At 29.7% G+C, this 18,608-nt stretch overlaps 3 protein-coding genes across 5 annotated transcripts; all 3 read right to left on the bottom strand.

Annotated features, from left to right (window-relative positions):
• Positions 1-93: 93 nt before the first annotated feature.
• On the bottom strand, positions 94-5,970 carry LOC114935275 (pyridoxal-dependent decarboxylase domain-containing protein 1). Its single transcript, XM_029308053.2, has 10 exons — positions 5,881-5,970; positions 5,532-5,735; positions 4,535-4,945; positions 3,961-4,242; positions 3,798-3,869; positions 3,378-3,614; positions 2,945-3,292; positions 2,223-2,508; positions 1,891-2,148; positions 94-1,792 (listed from the first exon to the last, which is right to left on the bottom strand). Exons 1-10 carry the CDS (start codon positions 5,944-5,946, stop codon positions 1,539-1,541), a joined length of 2,418 nt encoding a protein of 805 aa, XP_029163886.1. The 5' UTR covers positions 5,947-5,970; the 3' UTR covers positions 94-1,538.
• A 1,170-nt stretch (positions 5,971-7,140) lies between these two features.
• mRpL12 (mitochondrial ribosomal protein L12) lies at positions 7,141-8,520 on the bottom strand. Its single transcript, XM_029308112.2, has 4 exons — positions 8,355-8,520; positions 7,813-8,056; positions 7,413-7,544; positions 7,141-7,328 (listed from the first exon to the last, which is right to left on the bottom strand). Exons 1-4 carry the CDS (start codon positions 8,417-8,419, stop codon positions 7,212-7,214), a joined length of 558 nt encoding a protein of 185 aa, XP_029163945.1. The 5' UTR covers positions 8,420-8,520; the 3' UTR covers positions 7,141-7,211.
• Positions 8,521-9,310: 790 nt separating this feature from the next.
• Positions 9,311-13,366, bottom strand: LOC114935311 (F-box only protein 21-like). Of its 3 annotated transcripts, none has more exons than XM_085490232.1 (9): positions 12,988-13,366; positions 12,633-12,792; positions 11,895-12,149; positions 11,341-11,782; positions 11,072-11,193; positions 10,660-10,756; positions 10,385-10,504; positions 9,858-10,158; positions 9,311-9,549 (listed from the first exon to the last, which is right to left on the bottom strand). In XM_085490232.1, the coding sequence occupies exons 2-9, from the start codon at positions 12,782-12,784 to the stop codon at positions 9,392-9,394; spliced, it is 1,647 nt and encodes a 548-aa protein (XP_085346358.1). In that variant the 5' UTR covers positions 12,785-12,792; positions 12,988-13,366; the 3' UTR covers positions 9,311-9,391. The 3 variants fall into 3 exon arrangements, with proteins under 3 accessions (XP_085346358.1, XP_085346359.1, XP_029163952.2); XM_085490233.1 differs by having other exon boundaries at positions 13,101-13,366; XM_029308119.2 differs by having other exon boundaries at positions 9,496-9,549; positions 10,065-10,158; positions 12,633-13,366.
• Between the last annotated feature and the right edge of the window lie 5,242 nt (positions 13,367-18,608).

Genomic DNA, 18,608 nt, shown 5'->3' with positions numbered 1-18,608 from the left:
GATATGAATTTATAGAATCGTTATAAAATTCGTAACTTATAAATGTTGTGGAACGTAAAAGAAAAACGTTAATCTCTATTCTATATTACAATATTTCATAGTCATTAGCAATACTTTATTACAACAAGTTTGGTACATAAATATACATACTGCTTGATTTCTTTTCATCTTCGACATTTTTCAACAATTTACGAATATCTCCTAATTGCGCGGTATATAATTGTTGATCTTAATCATTGCAATATTTTATCTTGATTTCATCATCGATTACATAATACAAGAGCAATAATACAGATCATTTTTTCTATTTTATGTAGATGGGAATATAAGTTTTTTTCTTTGGAATCATTGCTTACAGTTTTCGAATACCTTCAGAACACTTTTCTCATAATATTTTCATACAAATATCTATACTCCATAATCTTTCGTAAAAGATACAAATATACATAGAGAGGAGAGAAAGAAAGTTTTTTAATTACATTTTAATTACAATATTGTGCTTATGGAAATTTTAAACTTAACCAGTGCGAATAATAAATTTAAAGATTAGTAATTTAAAGAGAATAAAATAGAGTTAGAGAGTAAAAGGAAAAATTTTTAAATAACTTTGATAAAAAAAAAAGTTGACCATAAGCATTTTTGAGATAGCATAAGAGGATTAAACAGTATCTAGTATATTTTATATATAAAACTTTACTATATTCAACAATAAATAATTTTACTGTAACATAATAAAAAAAATATATCTGTCAAAATATATTTCGTCAAGTGCAAATTAATATCAATAAGATATGAGAAGGAGAAGCAGGAGACAACTGATTAGAAGAGAAAATGATTTTGTTCTAATTCTTATTGTTTCAGAAGCTACTACCAAGCTATGCACTTATTAGCAATTCGCGTTAAGAGAAAATTCGCATTTATTCATATTCTTCATGGAATCGTCACGAATCTGTTCATAATATTTTACAGTGTATCAAGATTCATGTTTGTTTCTGCATCTTTGTGAGTGGACCGCTGGTAACCGAAATAAAAAGACATGCTTCAAGGAAAATAAACGCGACATCGATTACCGAAGCATCGTAAAAAACTCGCGAATATAAATTTCTAGAATTAACAGACATTTTTCAGTGTAAAATTGTTACGCGTGAACTTATCATAAAAGTAACATCGCGCTACGTGTATCAGTCTAGTAAGTACATGGACCACTCCATGATTAAGTCGCGATCGTTTAATAGCGAAAATAAGCAGTGAAGTTTGTGAAAAGAGACATTACGTGAGAAGGTGAGAAAGAGTTTTGGTTGAAAGTATCAGCGGTAGGGAAAAAAATTAAAACTGTCGCGCGCGTTTCATTTTATCCAGCAAAATAAGTTGTACAGATATTTTACGGTCTAATACTTCGCAGATATAAAGAGTACCTGACGGTGAGAAACATCTTAAGTGTTTCATGTTCAAAGTATAGCGTCGCTCCTTTGTCAAGATTAACGATGACTTGGAAACAATGTGTGCTCTCGATGTACCATAACAGTAAAAACTGTTTACTACGACTTCAATGTTTGCCCCGACTCTTCCTTGACTTGGGGCTGAAGACTGGCACTGTTTATCAGAGGCATGCTCTTGCCGCTCTGTAGGCTAGAATGACTGGACGATCGACTGTGACTCTGACTACTAGCACCGACTGGCGTTTGCACCAGAGGTTGAGGCGGAGTTCTGGCACCGGAACCGTTGCTGTTCGCGAAATTAGGTTGCAGTTGCATGTGGTACTTGTAGATATTTTCCGTACTCTCCACAATACCTGTTTTAATAAATAAGTATATTATATTAGATATATTATTTAATTATAATTATGATTACATTTTGTGTATGCAAACTCTATATAAAATTAATAATTACCAGCTTGCAAATTTAAACTACGACCGCGAACGCCAGTTTCTTTCGAAATGGGACTCCACCAATTGACAAAAGTTCCTACTACGGGGACGTGCCTAAGGATACCCTCCTGCCATAATTTTTCTGCGTTTTCCCTCTCGAGATCGGTTTGCGCCGTCTCAATACCTCTTTTAACTACTTCAGAAATGGTATCCATCATTTTAGAACTGGCTTCCACCTCCTGGCCAACTTGTAAGACTAAGGATAACAGTTCGGCGACGTCTGGAAGTAACAGTCGTAGTGATAAAAGATAATGTAATGTGTTTAAAAAAAAGAATGCATTTTGTTTGCCTCACCTGTGTCTTGCGTCACCATGCCAAATCGTACGCAAGCCAAGCCGTCCGCGCCTTCTCCTAGAGAAAACGCGGCGTCCGTGCTACGTAGCGTTTCGACTAACTGCATATTTAATTTGTTCAATTCGTCCTTCGCCTGATCGGTCATAACGTGAATCCAAGTAGGCGGTGCGTAACGCACACCTCCTAAACCCGCCCAACCCGGCATTTCCACTAAATGTAAAGAATCATTCTCTGAGACTAAGCGTACGAAGGTGTCTTTGTGTTCCACTGTCGCTAGTAATATTTCCTATTCAACGAAATTGCGATAGTGTTACTAACGAATTTACAATTGACGTTGGATGATTAATCCAAGATGTGAGGTACCGTATTCCTATCGCATCTTTAACGTTAAATGCTTTTGCCAACTTTAAATTATTCGTTTCCGATCATGTTGGAATTGTGACGTCAGAGGCGAGAAAACATATGCTAAAAATTTTTAGATGCTATTTTGAAATGAAAAGATACTTCGATGAAACAGCATTTCAGATGGCTTTAGCACACTTTTAAAATACCTGGAATATCAGCGTATGCTTTTTCGCCTTTGACGTCATAATCTAACATGTGGCCGCAGTGAGAATCCAGCAGCCTTAAAAACAGATTATAAAAAGAAAAATGCTACATGCATTTATTGTTAGTATAAGTGTGATAGGAATACAGACCGACGAAATCCAAGATATTCTTACTATTTGTTGTTCAAGACAGGTCACTAAATTATTTATATCTTCGGTCGTAGGCGGCTGATCGGGATTCTCCAACGGACAGATACGAATCGCGACACCGCACTGTTCTATATCACAAAGTTCTATTTGTACATTATCAATGTCCCTCTGAAGAATCTGCCCCAACCAGGAGTTTAATTTGTCGTAATAGGGTAGTACGCGCTCCAAGGCTTGAAGATCCTTATGCGCAGGTACGAATTGAAAAACTAACGCGCTCGCTACAACTTCGAATAACTGTGAATTGTTTATAGGATTGTTTGCGAGATATTCGCTTAAAGTGTAAGACTCCGTCTCACCGCCTGGCGATTGACTCTGAAAGAGAATGAACGAGAAATTTTTATTTCATAATGTAGTTTCTTTTTTTTCAGCGAAGAGCTTATATTCTTTTGAAACTTACCAATATTCTAATGCAAGAGAACTCTTTAATTTTATTGTACAACTCTTCCACAGCCAAGAAACATCTTTTAAATCTGTTGTATATTCCATCTCGACCGAGAGCTTGTAAAACGGTCCACAAGGGTAAAGTTGGCAATCTTCTCGACAGTGAATCTGCCATCAGTCCTGAGACTAGTGACAAGGTAGTGTCTCTCGGTGTAGGCCTTCCTCCTTTAATATCTGCTAATCTATACAATGTCTATAAGAGAATATTAAGGAAGAATAATTGAAGCATAACTGATCGATGCAAAAGAACATAATAGCAATTATATAGAATATAAGAACAGCAAAAATCAATATTTCTTAGATATCAAAAAAAAATTTTAATTTAGTTATAATCATTATTAGTCTATCATTTGTTTTTAAAAATTTAAAAGGATACGACTACTGGTAGCGAAGGTATACCTAACCATGTGCCGAGTGGTAACGTAATGCTGTCCGCTATTTTCGACGGCTGCAATATAAAAAAATTTTTAAATTCAAAAAATACGTTTGACGATAAGGAATAAGTCACTTTGTCAAGAACACTTTATGCCAATAATTACCAAATCTTTCGCAGAGTTGTTCAACGCGAGCGCAGCCAGCGAATGTCCTCTGAGATGTAACCAGACGTTGTACTTGTCGCATATCGCTCGTAATCGCGTAATATTGTCGCAATGACCCGTCAACACAGAACCGGCTTCGGCCAATACCAACAATGGTGTTACATTGTTTGATTGAGTGTCCTCTGCTAAGCGTCGCTCCAATGCCGAGACGTCCATGGTATGCCTCGAGCCAAACATGGTGTTATGTGGGATTGGTCTTATGCATTGAAGCGGCAAAGAGAGCTGCGGGAACATAATCAAATCCTTTAGCGTGTTTTATATGTTTCAATCAATAATCTTCAAATATATATATATAAGAACATATTTATTGTAGGATATAATATATATATCCTACAATAAATATGTTCTTTTCAGATGACTAGTTCAGAGTTTATCTTTTTTACTCAACATTAGAAGGAAAGAGCTAAACTCAACTAACATTAAATTCTAAACTAGTGCAGCCAGTTCAGCTGAAAAGAGTAGACTTAATAATTCGATTCCGAACAAAGTGGAATAAAAAATCCAGGAATATCACCTGTCTGCACAAGTGTTGAACGACGCCTATGGGCGCCGCGACCGAGCTGTAAATTAAGGGAGTCTGTGACACGAACGCGGTGAAGCCCTCCTCCATGTATCGAGGATATTTTCGGTGTAGGGCGAGCCGCGTCACCCTGACCAGCCCCTCCAGGTGATCCTCGTGGAAGGAGGATGCGCAATCGACGAAACGAAAGATGTGACTGAGCCATCTCGTAGTGTCGGCCGCGAGACGTCCGGCGAGCTTTTGTGCGTGTGACTTTGGTAGAGCTATCGCATAAGCTGAAACGGTGTGCGTGACTAAGGCCAATTTTGCAGCATCGGTTAGAGTTGGCAGAGCTGTGATTTGACTGATTGGGACGTCCGTGGAACCTTCGACCGATTGCGGCGCGTCCTCGTGAACTACCAAGTCCTGTGGAACAGAAAATTTTCAATGAAATCGGATGTCTACTTTCTCATGATGTATTTATTATTATCAGGCACATGTTTTTATTTAATATTATTATTAATAGTAAAAAATATATTATAATATTAAAATAAATCTAATAAATATACACGTGCACACATGACAATCAAAAGAAAATAATAAGAAAGAAAAGAAAAAAATATTATCTTATTATCATTATTAATTTACTTAGTATTATATGATTATTAAAAAAATTAATTGATAAATTGTTGATTACAAAAGAAGAATCATACAATAAAAGAATCTCTTGTTTCTTAAAAAAAACATCCAATTTGCGGGAAAAAAATCATCCAAAGAGAAAAGAATCTATATCCTTCTTGCGATTGTTAATTCTGTTGCAATTTAACTGTATCGTTGTTGCAACAGGACGTGGGGCAAAACACACCGCCACGTGATAAGCAATCACCGAGGGCTATCGCGTTACCGGAACGGCCAATCGGTTTCTGCTAGCAACACAACAAACACACCTACACCCCAAACACATATACATACATATATATATATATATATATACATCCTGTCACTCGTTCACCTGTATCAACGCCAATATCTCGTCCGGTTTCTTGGGCTGCGACAGGAATCCTGAGGGGTTGTTCCACGTGGTGCCGCCGTGGAGGTTTCCCTCGGCCTCACGCTCCACCGCTTGCTCGAGCCGCGCGATCACCTGGGACGCCTGGAAGTGCAACGCGCCCAGCTCGGTGGCCGCGGACGGCGGCCCGTCACCTCCGGCACTGACCTGTCAAGAGACAGAACTCCGTGGTTAACCTCCGTCTTACGAGCGCGTCGCCGATCGCGAGTATACCGATCGTCGACCGCGTCGTCCGATTATCCTAGGGCCTCAGGGCGAGTCGTCCCGTCACTCGTCGCCGAGTTATACCCACCTCGAGGATGTTTTGCGCTATACTTTCCATCGCCGCGTTATCGTTTGTGTCAGCCTCCTCGGCCATCGTGGCAGTAGTCGTGGCTGCCAGTAGCGTAGCCTCGTCGAGGATTGATGTTCCTGTATCCCTGTAGCTGCTCTTGTAATTTTTTTTTTTTATAAAATATGTTTATATATAGAAATCTGTTCTTAGGATAATTTATATTTAAATTTTTGGAGAATTTTATGTGAATTTCTTTAAGGTTTTGCGAAAGACGAGAAGGAACGGGGCCTCGCGAATTTGTAGCTGCTCTTGTCATTTTTAAAAAATAAAATATGTTTATATAGAAATGCGTTTTTAGGGCAATTTATATTTGAAATTTTTAGAGAATTTTATGGGAATTTCTTTAAGGTTTTGTGTGCAAGAGGCGAGAAGGAACGGGGTCCCACGAATATGTGAAACGGCACTTATTTTATCGATATGGCTGTTACAGCGCCATTCGTTCAATTCGCAAGTACTTTGGAATGTTTGGGTCAGTTTGTGTTCAATTGAGTTCTCGTGTATTTTTTGTATATTGCGAAAATACGTAAAAAGTAAAGAGAGTGTTTGGAATATTCGAGTTGCTGATGGATCTTCAATTTTTCTTATTGAACATAATTGAGTTATTTATTAAATTAATTGAGCTGTATTTTATAAGGAACGTATTCTGTTACAGTCTATTAATTGATATCGCTTTTATCCAATTTTATGGCTTTTTTAAATCATTTATCTATCAATGAACATTTGCTCGAAGCATCGTAATTGCGATATAGGGATTATTTCTTTCAATGTTGACAAGTGAAGATTTAGAAAGAGGAAGGCATTCAGTAATTTAAAAAAAACATTGAATATAAAATGATTTTAATATAAAATAACTTTGCATACACATATTCATCTACATACAACTATCACGAGCAATTAAAGATAGTAAATTGATGGAAAATGATTTTCGTTTCCAAATATTGTATATATAAACAAAAATACACATTTCTGTAATATATTTTGATAAAATTATATTTGCTTTTTAATTTATATAAAGTTAGAAATCTTATTTCATTGAAAGAAAAAAGATATGTTATATATTACTCAGATAATTTCATTCTTGTAAAAAATATATTACACATAATTTATATATATTAATTTATATATATTGATATTTGTTGAATGTCAGAATCTTATAAATATGTGATAACAAAAATGAAATAGTAGTTTTCTGCAATATAGGAGTCATAGAAAATATCATTTTGTAAGTAAATGTAAATTTTTACTATATAATATTACATGTAACAATATATGTAATCACACATGATTTATTATACTATTTCGATTTTAGCACCAACCTTTACAAGAGAGTCTTTCAATTTCTCTGCTTCCTCTTTTGCCAAATCAGCCTTCACTATCGTAGGTGCACTTTCGACAAACTTCTTTGCCTATTTTAGTATCATACATAAGAGAAAATTAATTTTCAATAATACTACATTTGATATTTAAAAAGTCGATTAATAATTTAATACCTGAACAAGATTTGTGTCAGGTAACAGGCTCTTAATTTCCTTTATTAGAGCTACCTTTTGTTTATCATCAAATCCTGTCAATTTAACAGTAAATGACGTTTGTACTTTCTTTTGTGTTTGCTCTTCTTCCTCCTAAACAGGATAAAATAAAAAATAAATCTCTCGCAACTATTTAAAAAAGTTAAAAAAAATTTATATACATATATATATATATATATATATATATATATATAAACTTAATTCTATTTTCCACTATTTTCTAATTTAATTAAACATAATAAGATTACCTCAGGTGCCTGAAATATGGCAGCAAATCCAATTTTAATTAAACATAGCATGAATTTAATATTATTGCAAAAAAGAGTTACATTTCATAAATAGAACTTATGATACAAGTTACCTCAACCTGAGGCCCAGCAGCAAATCCTCCAATAGGCATGACAGGTGCATCTGGTAAATTCAGTCGCTTCTTTAACAGATCACTGAGCTGCGCTACTTCAATCAGATTGAGAGCGCTTATGTCATTAGCTATTTTGTCGATTTTCGGATCCACCGATTTGTCAGCACCCGAAGGAGGTGGTCGTGAAATCGATGTAGATTCAGTCACTGCTGCTGCAGTCGCTGATTCCGCTCGTCGAATAATACTAAACACATATATTCAACAAATATATATATTATTGAAATAATCATTTCTTTTTTTAGGAAAATATTTCCAGAGTAAATTTCACCTAATATATTTACTACTTAACTCTTTCTTATCATTTTATTGACTCCAATTATTTTTTATTAATTTTAATAAAATAAAATAAACTTAATATTAATAAAACTTTATATTATTTATATTATTTCGAATTAAAATAATTGCGGTAAGCAAATAAGGTTATGTAAGCATACTCGTTTGTATAATTATATGCACTCGTATTAGAGACATCTCAATTTTACCATTTGTGAAATTGACGAAATTGATGAGGGTTCTGTCGAGATATCAGACGGAATGTGTTTATCATCTTGAAATTAATTAATTAGAAAACCGCTTGCTACAATGTGAGACAAAAATCCGGTTATCAGACAGTAAACGAATAACCTAAATTCAACCATAGAATAACTGAGAATTGAAGAGTGAAGACTGCAGAGCTGGACTATATTTATTGAACGTACTGATAGGGAATTTCTAGAGTTTTCACAATTTAAAGACACTAGATTGTTTTAATTAGCGCGCCCTTTTTTTTGAGATATAAGATATATTACAAACTACAACTAAAAAATACCTTTTTTTAAAAAATATATCTGTGTCAATGTGTAAAAAATACAATTTAATATATGAATATAATCAAATATAAAAAAAAGATAATAATACATATTGATAATCAAGATTTTTATATTATACATTTTGTGTATTTCGTAACTTGATACACAGCTATATAACTATGTATATATATATATATATATATATATATATATATATATATAAAAGAGCGAACAGTTCTTCACAAATCGATATATTATATGTGTTACAGATAAAGAAGACAAAATGTAGTCATAATTCTTTATTTGATAGTAAATATATATATTAAATAATTAAATTAATCTTTCAAATATATATATATATATATATCTTTACACATCAAAATAAGAAAAAATTATAAAAGTTTAATTATAACAAAAGAAAAGTAAAATAATATTTGTATAAAAATATAATATATTTAAATAATACATTATATATATGTTATATAGAAATATAGAATATATTATATTTAGAAAATATATATATATTATCGAATATATTTTTTATAAAAGATATATAGAATATATTATTATCATAAATAATATATTTTATATAAAATATTTTCATAATTAAATATTTATAATTTTTACATGAAAAGGTTTAAAATGTGAATATGTATATTAATTAATATGTATTAAAATGTGAATATGTATTAATAATTAATATGTATTAATTTTGTAATAAAATACAATTATTAATTGCGTCTTATTTCATTAATTATAGCGACATCAAATGGATAATCTCTCGCTAACATTTCATTAGGCAAATAATAATCGTCTTCAAATCTATAAAAATATCGTCCTATCTCTCTATTATTAATCCATCTTGGTGAGTCACATTTCGATACAATCTCTGAAATTAAAAAAAATGATATTTTATAACAATTTTTATAATAAATATTTTATAATAAATTTTGTAATAAAAAAGATGTACTCTACATATATGTAATATAAATCTCTATAAACGCATAATTTTAACTATTTGAATTTTTTGTCTATATATAGTATATATATATATATATATATATATAATAAAGTATATATAATTAAGTATATGTATATATATAATAGGTATAGATAATGTCTACACACACAAATAATGCTATACTTCATATACACTTAAATACATATATTATTATGACTTAAAAAATGATAATATACCGTGTTCCGCATAACAGAACAAGTCATTGTCACATAAAATTACGTAGTATGGTTTATGTGTACTACACTCCGAATCTGTACACTGCCAATTTGTGCATAACACATTTAAATAAAAAGGAAAATTGTTCAATTTTATAATACACGCTGGAGGATAATAATAACTAGTCCAACCAACTATCACCCCAATGTGATTTTGATCAATCTTACATCTATGGGTTACTATTGTTCCAATCACAAATTTTAGTTTTGGCGATCTTTCTTCCACAAATTTTTTTTTTGGAATCGTGAAATCACAAAACCACTGTAAAGTAAATATGTAACATTATAATATAATTATTATATTAATACTTCTTTATAAAGAGTGATGTTTAAAATTAATTTTATATTGATTTAAATTACAAATAATTATATATAGATTAAAAAATATTAATAAAATAATAAATATTAATTATAGATAATTATATAAACAATGTTTATACAAGTTATACAATAGTATATTATAATAGATATAGTAAAGTAAAAGTTACCATCATTACGTCTGTAATATTTATATATTGTCTTAATAGCATACAACTCAGCATATTTATCTCTCCTGGATGAAGTGTTTGTAATTCTTTTTCCAAATGGTCAACTAATTTTGTTATTGTCTTTAAAAAAATAGACATTTTTAAAAATCCAATATAAAGTATAATATATATATATATGTATTATCTTAAAAATAAACCTAATAAAATTCCGATTGACAAAAAAATTAATTACTAAAATAATTAATAGAGATTATACATAAATTGCCAAAACCAACCTTGTAGTGACATCTTTTATCTATACTACGATGATTCGGCACCAAGAAGAATCGACCGGACTGCAAACCAATACTATAATATCCTAATCCGTTATTACTGAAAACATTAAAAAATATATATATACATAAAGACAACAAACACGAAATATAGTATACACACATTATATGTATACGCATAATCAATTATAATTATTAAAAAAAGCAATGCAAGCAGAGCGCTATATAGATGTTTAAAAAAATTCTATTCTCGAAAACTCTAATAAATTATATTTCCGTAAATGATGCAAATTAAAATTAGACTAAATAAGTCAGATTTAGAAGACAAATTATACAATTCATATATAGATTATGATATATTAAATAAAAAAATTGTGCGTGCTCTCTTTCTCTCTAAAGTTAAAGTTATGCTTACTCTATCGGTTTCCAAAATATTTGAAGCAAACAGCCTCCTATTAGAAGAGAGTAAATGCCGAATCTTCGCAATACACTGTGATATATTGTTAGTAGAAATAGTTTTTCACTGCCCTCTGAAATCTAAATAGGCATAAATAAGAATGGTAAAAGTGATTATATTTGAAAAACAGAGTGAATATATTATAGTTCTAGAGAATAATGCAAAATATATTATTACAACGTGCAGTTTATTATAATTATAATACCTTGCATAATATAATAACTTACATTATATGCATCTTGATTTTGGTGTGTTAACCATAACTGATTTAATGTTTGGAAATTTGTTTGAGAGAATATAATTCTTTCTGTTATAAACGAAATTGGCAATATTTCTTTATAATTCCAATAACTGTAATTGATATTATTGGTTTTCCAGTAAATATAGTGCTCGTTAGCCACCGTTAATATAGGATGCTTGGGACATTCTTTCCTAAGAGTTTGCAACACTTGTTGTGCAATCTTATCTAATAATGCTTGTATGCGTGAATAGGAGACATGCTGTAGAGGTGTAAACCATTGTACTACAATAGTAACCAACTGTTCTAAAAATTGTTGTTCTTTGGGTTTATTTATAAATTTTAGATATTTAAACCGGGTACGAGAATGTCTTATTAATCGAAAAATGAAGCGGCTATTAAATCTTCGTGTTAAATCGTGACCAGGTTCCCTGACAAATTTACATATAAATTACTTATTAATACTTTAATTGTTTAAATACATTGGTATATAAAATTGTGTTATTTATAAATATTTTGAATTTAGGATTCATTAAGTTGTACCGTGCAGATTGTGCAAAAATTCTTTTGAATTCATCTAGAAGAAGAAAATAATTCGTTGAACCTGCGTTTGAGTAAAGGAAATCTAAAAGCAAGTCTTTCTTAATATCATCGTTTGAATTATCCATGAATAAATAATGTACAAATTCCCACATTTTTTTCGCAAATTTTGCATTTTCTTTTAACTCCTTTTTAAAATCTATTTGCTGCAAATCTTCGCTTTTCATTTTATCATAAACATTTTTCATAGTAGGCCATCTAAAAACAAAAGAAAAAAGATACCTTACATAATTATTGAAAATTATATTAATAAACAACGTCATTGTATTAGAGGCAAACTTCAAAATTTAAAGATACATAGCATTTATTATATATAAGTAGGGAAAATTTGTAAAAAAAGTGCGAAAAATTGTGTTACATCTATGATATGTTTTCACTTTTGACAAAGTTCTTAAATAGAACGTTTCTTCAAAAATTTTTCTAAAATTAGAAATATAAAGCTATAGATTTTATAAACTATGATTTTAATTTAGAAGATTATGTAATTTTTTATATATTTTATCTTAAAGAAGAGCTATACATATAACTATCAATGCTAGAATTAAATTAATAAAATAATAAATTAATAAATTAATAAAATAAAAATATAGAATCTCTAAAATGTCATATTTCGTTAGATTCTTGACAATACGTTCTTTAAACAAATTTGTAAAAAAAGGAATTAATAAAAATGTAACCTACCTTTGATAGAATTTTTTTATCCAAAGAATATTGCCCCATTCTATTTGTCTAAATGTCTTACACGTGGAACTAAAATACTCGATGTCCTTTATGCTGAGTTTCTCCAAAATGATAAGAATTATTTCGTTAGGCAAAAACATTATTGTAGCCATGGTAGTAACTGAGCAAAGAATAAATCTTACACTTTGCCAGATAATCGAACCGAATCTCTTGGTTTTATATATTTATTTAATAAATAAATCTCTTAATTTTATATATTTACGTAATAAATGAATCTCTTAATTCTTTATAACTAATTTTGATTATAGAATGCTAGCACACAAACAAAACTATAGTATTTATTGAATTTGCATACTTGTTCGATAGGAATGTTTGATTTCGAATCAAGATCTCAAGTCGATTTATTAAATTCAATTTTGATACAAATTAATTATTTTAATAGAAAATGTTTTCTCATTCTTCACTCACTTATTAGGAGCGCTATCCTAATGTAACTGTAATAATTGTCTGTCCAATAACAATGTTTGTATGGCTTACATGACCGACAAAAATAAACTAAAGTTATTCTGTATTTTATACATATATATATTAATAGTTATCGTAAACAACGATACTTTATTATTACAAACACAATAAGGATATTATAAACTTTCAGCGAATAATGTAAAAGTCATATAAGAAATAATAATGAGCAACAAGACAAAACATGTATATAAAGTAATAAATTTTTTTGAAATTATGACGGCGATTTCAGTTATAATAAAACATGATTAAAAATCGATACTCGAAGAAATTATGTGTATTAATTTAATAGTAATAATAATAATGATATAAATATATGTATATATATATATATCATTATTATTAATATTATTAAATTAATACACATAATTTCTTCGAGTATCGATTTTTAATAATGTTTTATCATAATATACGGAATTTATTTTATTAAATTATATATATATTCCTATGATGCTATCAAATGCTTTTCGGTAATGTGTCACCGTTTTCTCGAAAATAAGAAATAAAATCTATGCAATTTCATGTCAAGTTTATGACCTCGAGTGACTTATTCTTCTTTTTATAAAATATAATACCGTTCTAATTAGAAAACAAAAAACATTTTCTTTCTCAACGCCTACACGGTGTCTCGAATAAAGAAGAATAAAATATTACCAATGAGAATGGCAGAAATATTACATTACGTAGATAATTAGTCGAAGAAAACTGTATAAATGCCTCTCTCTCTCTCTATTTTTTTCAGAGTATTACAACAATATATTTTAAATATAAAAATTTTCTCAGAAAAATTTTTTTATTTTTTTCATTTCATATTTTTTAAATATATAAAATAAATAATTTTTCTATTTTATAATGTATAAATATTTTGAAAATTTAATTTGGAATATAAAATAATAAATAGTACTTATTTTCTAATTAAAAAATTCTTATAGCAACAATGCTGTACATCTTATACTTCAAATATTATTTTGATTACGTGTAATCTGCATCAATAAATTATTTTAGGAAGCTCAATAAAAAGCATGATATATATAATTATAGAGAGAAAGACACAGAATATTTTAATAGCCACATGAAGTGCACCGGTAGCATAAATATTGTTACGTACATGAGTCAAATTTAAAACACTTATATACATTCGATCTTTAAATAAATAGCTGTATTAAATGTATTAATTCGACAGAGACGTGAAAAGAGACAAATTAATCAAATTTTAGACATAGGCAAAACTTAATTAAAAGCGATACGTGAATTTACATGATTGTTCGGAAAATAATGAACAAAATTAATTTAGTGTCAGTTGCTAAAATTAATCTAACTTTTCATCATTTATCAAAATACGGAAAGCGACAGCATTTCGATCGCAAGCCTCGTCAATGTAAAAATCGAAATTTAAAATTGTGACCCAACTTTAAAATAAAGCAAATCCGATTACGCAGTATTATTTAATATTGTTTCTAATTGTGGGAAGTGATTTTCGTTTTGCTTGTAGTTGTACGCTTTAAAAAATATATTTAAAGAAAACTGTCCAAGTTGATTCTTGTCAAATTTCAAGATTTTCGAATTCTGCTTTTTCCATAAAGATATTTTTCAATTGAACATATTCTAAACAATAAATATCGATTCTAAATACGACTAAGCATGAGAATTTGAAAATTCTTAAAGTTGGTCACTTTTTAAATATTTCGCTTCGAAATCGACATTGATCTATCTTCGCTTAGAGATTTTTAGTCGCACTTGAAAATGCCGTGTCTTTAATTAATAAACGTAAATGTGGCACCATAATTTAAAGAATTAATTTTTTAATACGATAAACGACACCATTCCGATCGCAAGACTCGTCAATGTAAAAATCGAAATTAAAAATTGTGACCCAACCTTAAAATAAAGCAAATCCGAATACGCAATATTATTTAATATCGTTTCTAATTGTGAGAAGTAATTTTGGTTTCGCTTATAATTGTACGCTTTAAAAATTACAGTAATTTAAAGAAAACTGTCTAGTTAAACCTCTTCAAATTTCAAAATTTCGAAATCTGCTATTTCCATTAATATATTTTTCGATTGAAAATGTTCTTACCAATAACAATCAATTCAAAATACGACTAAGCATATAAATTTTAAATTAATAAAAAATGGTCACTTTTTAAATTTTTCGCTTCAACATCGAAATCAATCTATCTTCGCTTAAAGACTTTAAACGCACTTGAAAATGTGTTTTTAAAATATATTAATGTGAATCTGACAGCTGACTTTAAGGAATACAGTTTTTTAATACCGAAAATGATAGTACATCGATAATTCGCGTCGTCAGTCGAAAAATCAAAAATTCAAATTTTTCACCAAATTAAAAATAACGCAAATCCAAATCAAAAGTCTTATTAAGAATCGTTTATAGATGTGTAAAGTGAATTTTGTTTCGCTTTAAGTCGCACACTTTAAAAAATACAGCTGTTTAAACAAAACTGTCAAAAATGAATTTTTTCAAAATGAAAATAACGCAAATCCAAATCAGCAGTCTTATTAAGAATCGTTTATAGATGTGTGAACTGAATTTCGTTTCGCTTTAAGTCGCACACTTTAAAAAATACAGCAGTTTAAACAAAACTGTCAAAAATGAATTTTTTCAAATTGAAAATAACGCAAATCCAAATCAGCAGTCTTATTAAGAATCGTTTATAGATGTGTGAACTGAATTTCGTTTCGCTTTAAGTCGCACACTCTAAAAATTACAGCAGTTTAAACAAAACTGTCGAAAATGAATTTTTTCAAATTTCAAGATTTTTAAATTCTGCTTTCTACATCGATGTAACATTCGAAGGCGAATGTCCCGAACCACAAGAAACGATTCTAAACACGACTGAACATGTATATTTCACATATCTTAAATCTTGTCACTTTTTAAATTTTTCGCTTGCACATCGAAATCGATCTATCTTCGCTTAAAGACTTTGAACGCACTTGAAAATGTGTTTTTAATATATATTAATGTGAATCTGACAGCTGACTATAATGAATTAATTTTTTTAATACCGAAAATGATAGTACGTCGATCGCTCGCGTCGTAAGTGGAAAAATCAAAAGTTCAAGTTTTTCCCCAAATTGAAAATAACGCAAATCCAAATCAGCAGTCTTATTAAGAATCGTTTATAGATGTGTGAACTGAATTTCGTTTCGCTTTAAGTCGCACACTTTAAAAAATACAGCAGTTTAAACAAAACTGTCAAAAATGAATTTTTTCAAATTGAAAATAACGCAAATCCAAATCAGCAGTCTTATTAAGAATCGTTTATAGATGTGTGAACTGAATTTCGTTTCGCTTTAAGTCGCACACTTTAAAAAATACAGCAGTTTAAACAAAACTGTGAAAAATGAATTTTTTCAAATTGAAAATAACGCAAATCCAAATCAGCAGTCTTATTAAGAATCGTTTATAGATGTGTGAACTGAATTTCGTTTCGCTTTAAGTCGCACACTTTAAAAAATACAGCAGTTTAAACAAAACTGTGAAAAATGAATTTTTTCAAATTGAAAATAACGCAAATCCAAATCAGCAGTCTTATTAAGAATCGTTTATAGAATTGTGAACTGAATTTCGTTTCGCTTTAAATCGCACACTTTAAAAAATACAGCAGTTTAAACAAAACTGTGAAAAATGAATTTTTTCAAATTGAAAATAACGCAAATCCAAATCAGCAGTCTTATTAAGAATCGTTTATAGATGTGTGAACTGAATTTCGTTTCGCTTTAAGTCGCACACTTTAAAAAATACAGCAGTTTAAACAAAACTTTAAAAAATGAATTTTTTCAAATTGAAAATAACGCAAATCCAAATCAGCAGTCTTATTAAGAATCGTTTATAGATGTGTGAACTGAATTTCGTTTCGCTTTAAGTCGCACACTTTAAAAAATACAGCAGTTTAAACAAAACTGTCGAAAATGAATTTTTCAAATTGAAAATGACACAAATCCAAATCAGCAGTCTTATCAAGAATCGTTTATAGATGTGTTAACTGAATTTCGTTTCGCTTTAAGTCGCACACTTTGAAAAATACAGCAGTTTAAACAAAACTGTCGAAAATGAATTTTTTCAAATTGAAAATAACGCAAATCCAAATCAGCAGTCTTATTAACAATCGTTTATAAAAGTATGAACTGAATTTCAGTTTCGCTTTAAGTCGCACACTTTAAAAAATACAGCAGTTTAAACAAAACTGTCAAAAATGAATTTTTTCAAATTGAAAACAACGCAAATCCAAATCAGCACTCTTATTAAGAATCGTTTATAGATGTGTGAACTGAATTTCGTTTCGCTTTAAGTCGCAGACTTTAAAAAATACAGCAGTTTAAACAAAACTATTAAAAATGAATTTTTTTAAATTGAAAATAACGCAAATCCAAATCAGCAGTCTTATTAAGAATCGTTTATAGATGTGTGAACTAAATTTCGTTTCGCTTTAAGTCGCACACTTTAAAAAATACAGCAGTTTAAACAAAACTATCAAAAACTAATTTTTTCAAATTGAAAATAACGCAAATCCAAATCAGCAGTCTTATTAAGAATCGTTTATAGATGTGTGAACTGAATTTCGTTTCGCTTTAAGTCGCACACTTTAAAAAATACAGCAGTTTAAACAAAACTGTCAAAAATGAATTTTTTTAAATTGAAAATAACGCAAATCCAAATCACCAATCTTATTAGGAATCGTTTATAGATGTGTGAAGTGAATTTCGTTTCGCTTTAAATCGCACACTTTAAAAAATAATGCAGTTTAAACAAAACAGTGAAAAATTAATTTTTTCAAATTGAAAATAACGCAAATCCAAATCAGCAGTCTTATTAAGAATCGTTTATAGATGTGTGAACTGAATTTCGTTTCGCTTTAAGTCGCACACTTTAAAAAATACAGCAGTTTAAACAAAACTGTCAAAAATGAATTTTTTCAAATTGAAAATAACGCAAATCTAAATCAGCAGTCTTATTAAGAATCGTTTATAGTTGTGTGAAATGAATTTCGTTTTGCTTTAAGTCGCACACTTTAAAAAATACAGCAGTTTAAACAAAACTGTCAAAAATGAATTTTTTCAAATTGAAAATAACGCAAATCCAAATCAGCAGTCTTATTAAGAATCGTTTATAGATGTGTGAACTGAATTTCGTTTCGCTTTAAGTCGCACACTTTAAAAAATACAGCAGTTTAAACAAAACTGTGAAAAATGAATTTTTTCAAATTGAAAATAACGCAAATCCAAATCAGCAGTTTTATTAAGTATTGTTTATAGTTGTGTAAAATAAATTTCGTTTTGCTTCAAGTCGCACACTTTAAAAAATACAGCAGTTTAAACAAAATTGTCAAAAATGAATTTTTTCAAATTGAAAATAACGCAAATCCAAATCAGCAGTTTTATTAAAAATCGTTTATAGATGTGTGAAGTGATTTTCGTTTCGCTTGT

Source organism: Nylanderia fulva, unplaced genomic scaffold, assembly GCF_048542155.1.
Source record: "Nylanderia fulva isolate GAGA-0341 unplaced genomic scaffold, ASM4854215v1 Scaffold12, whole genome shotgun sequence".
Taxonomy (NCBI): Eukaryota; Metazoa; Arthropoda; class Insecta; order Hymenoptera; family Formicidae; genus Nylanderia; species Nylanderia fulva.
The sequence above is the reverse complement of the archived record's forward strand: the minus strand, read 5'-3'. Positions and strand labels throughout refer to the sequence as shown.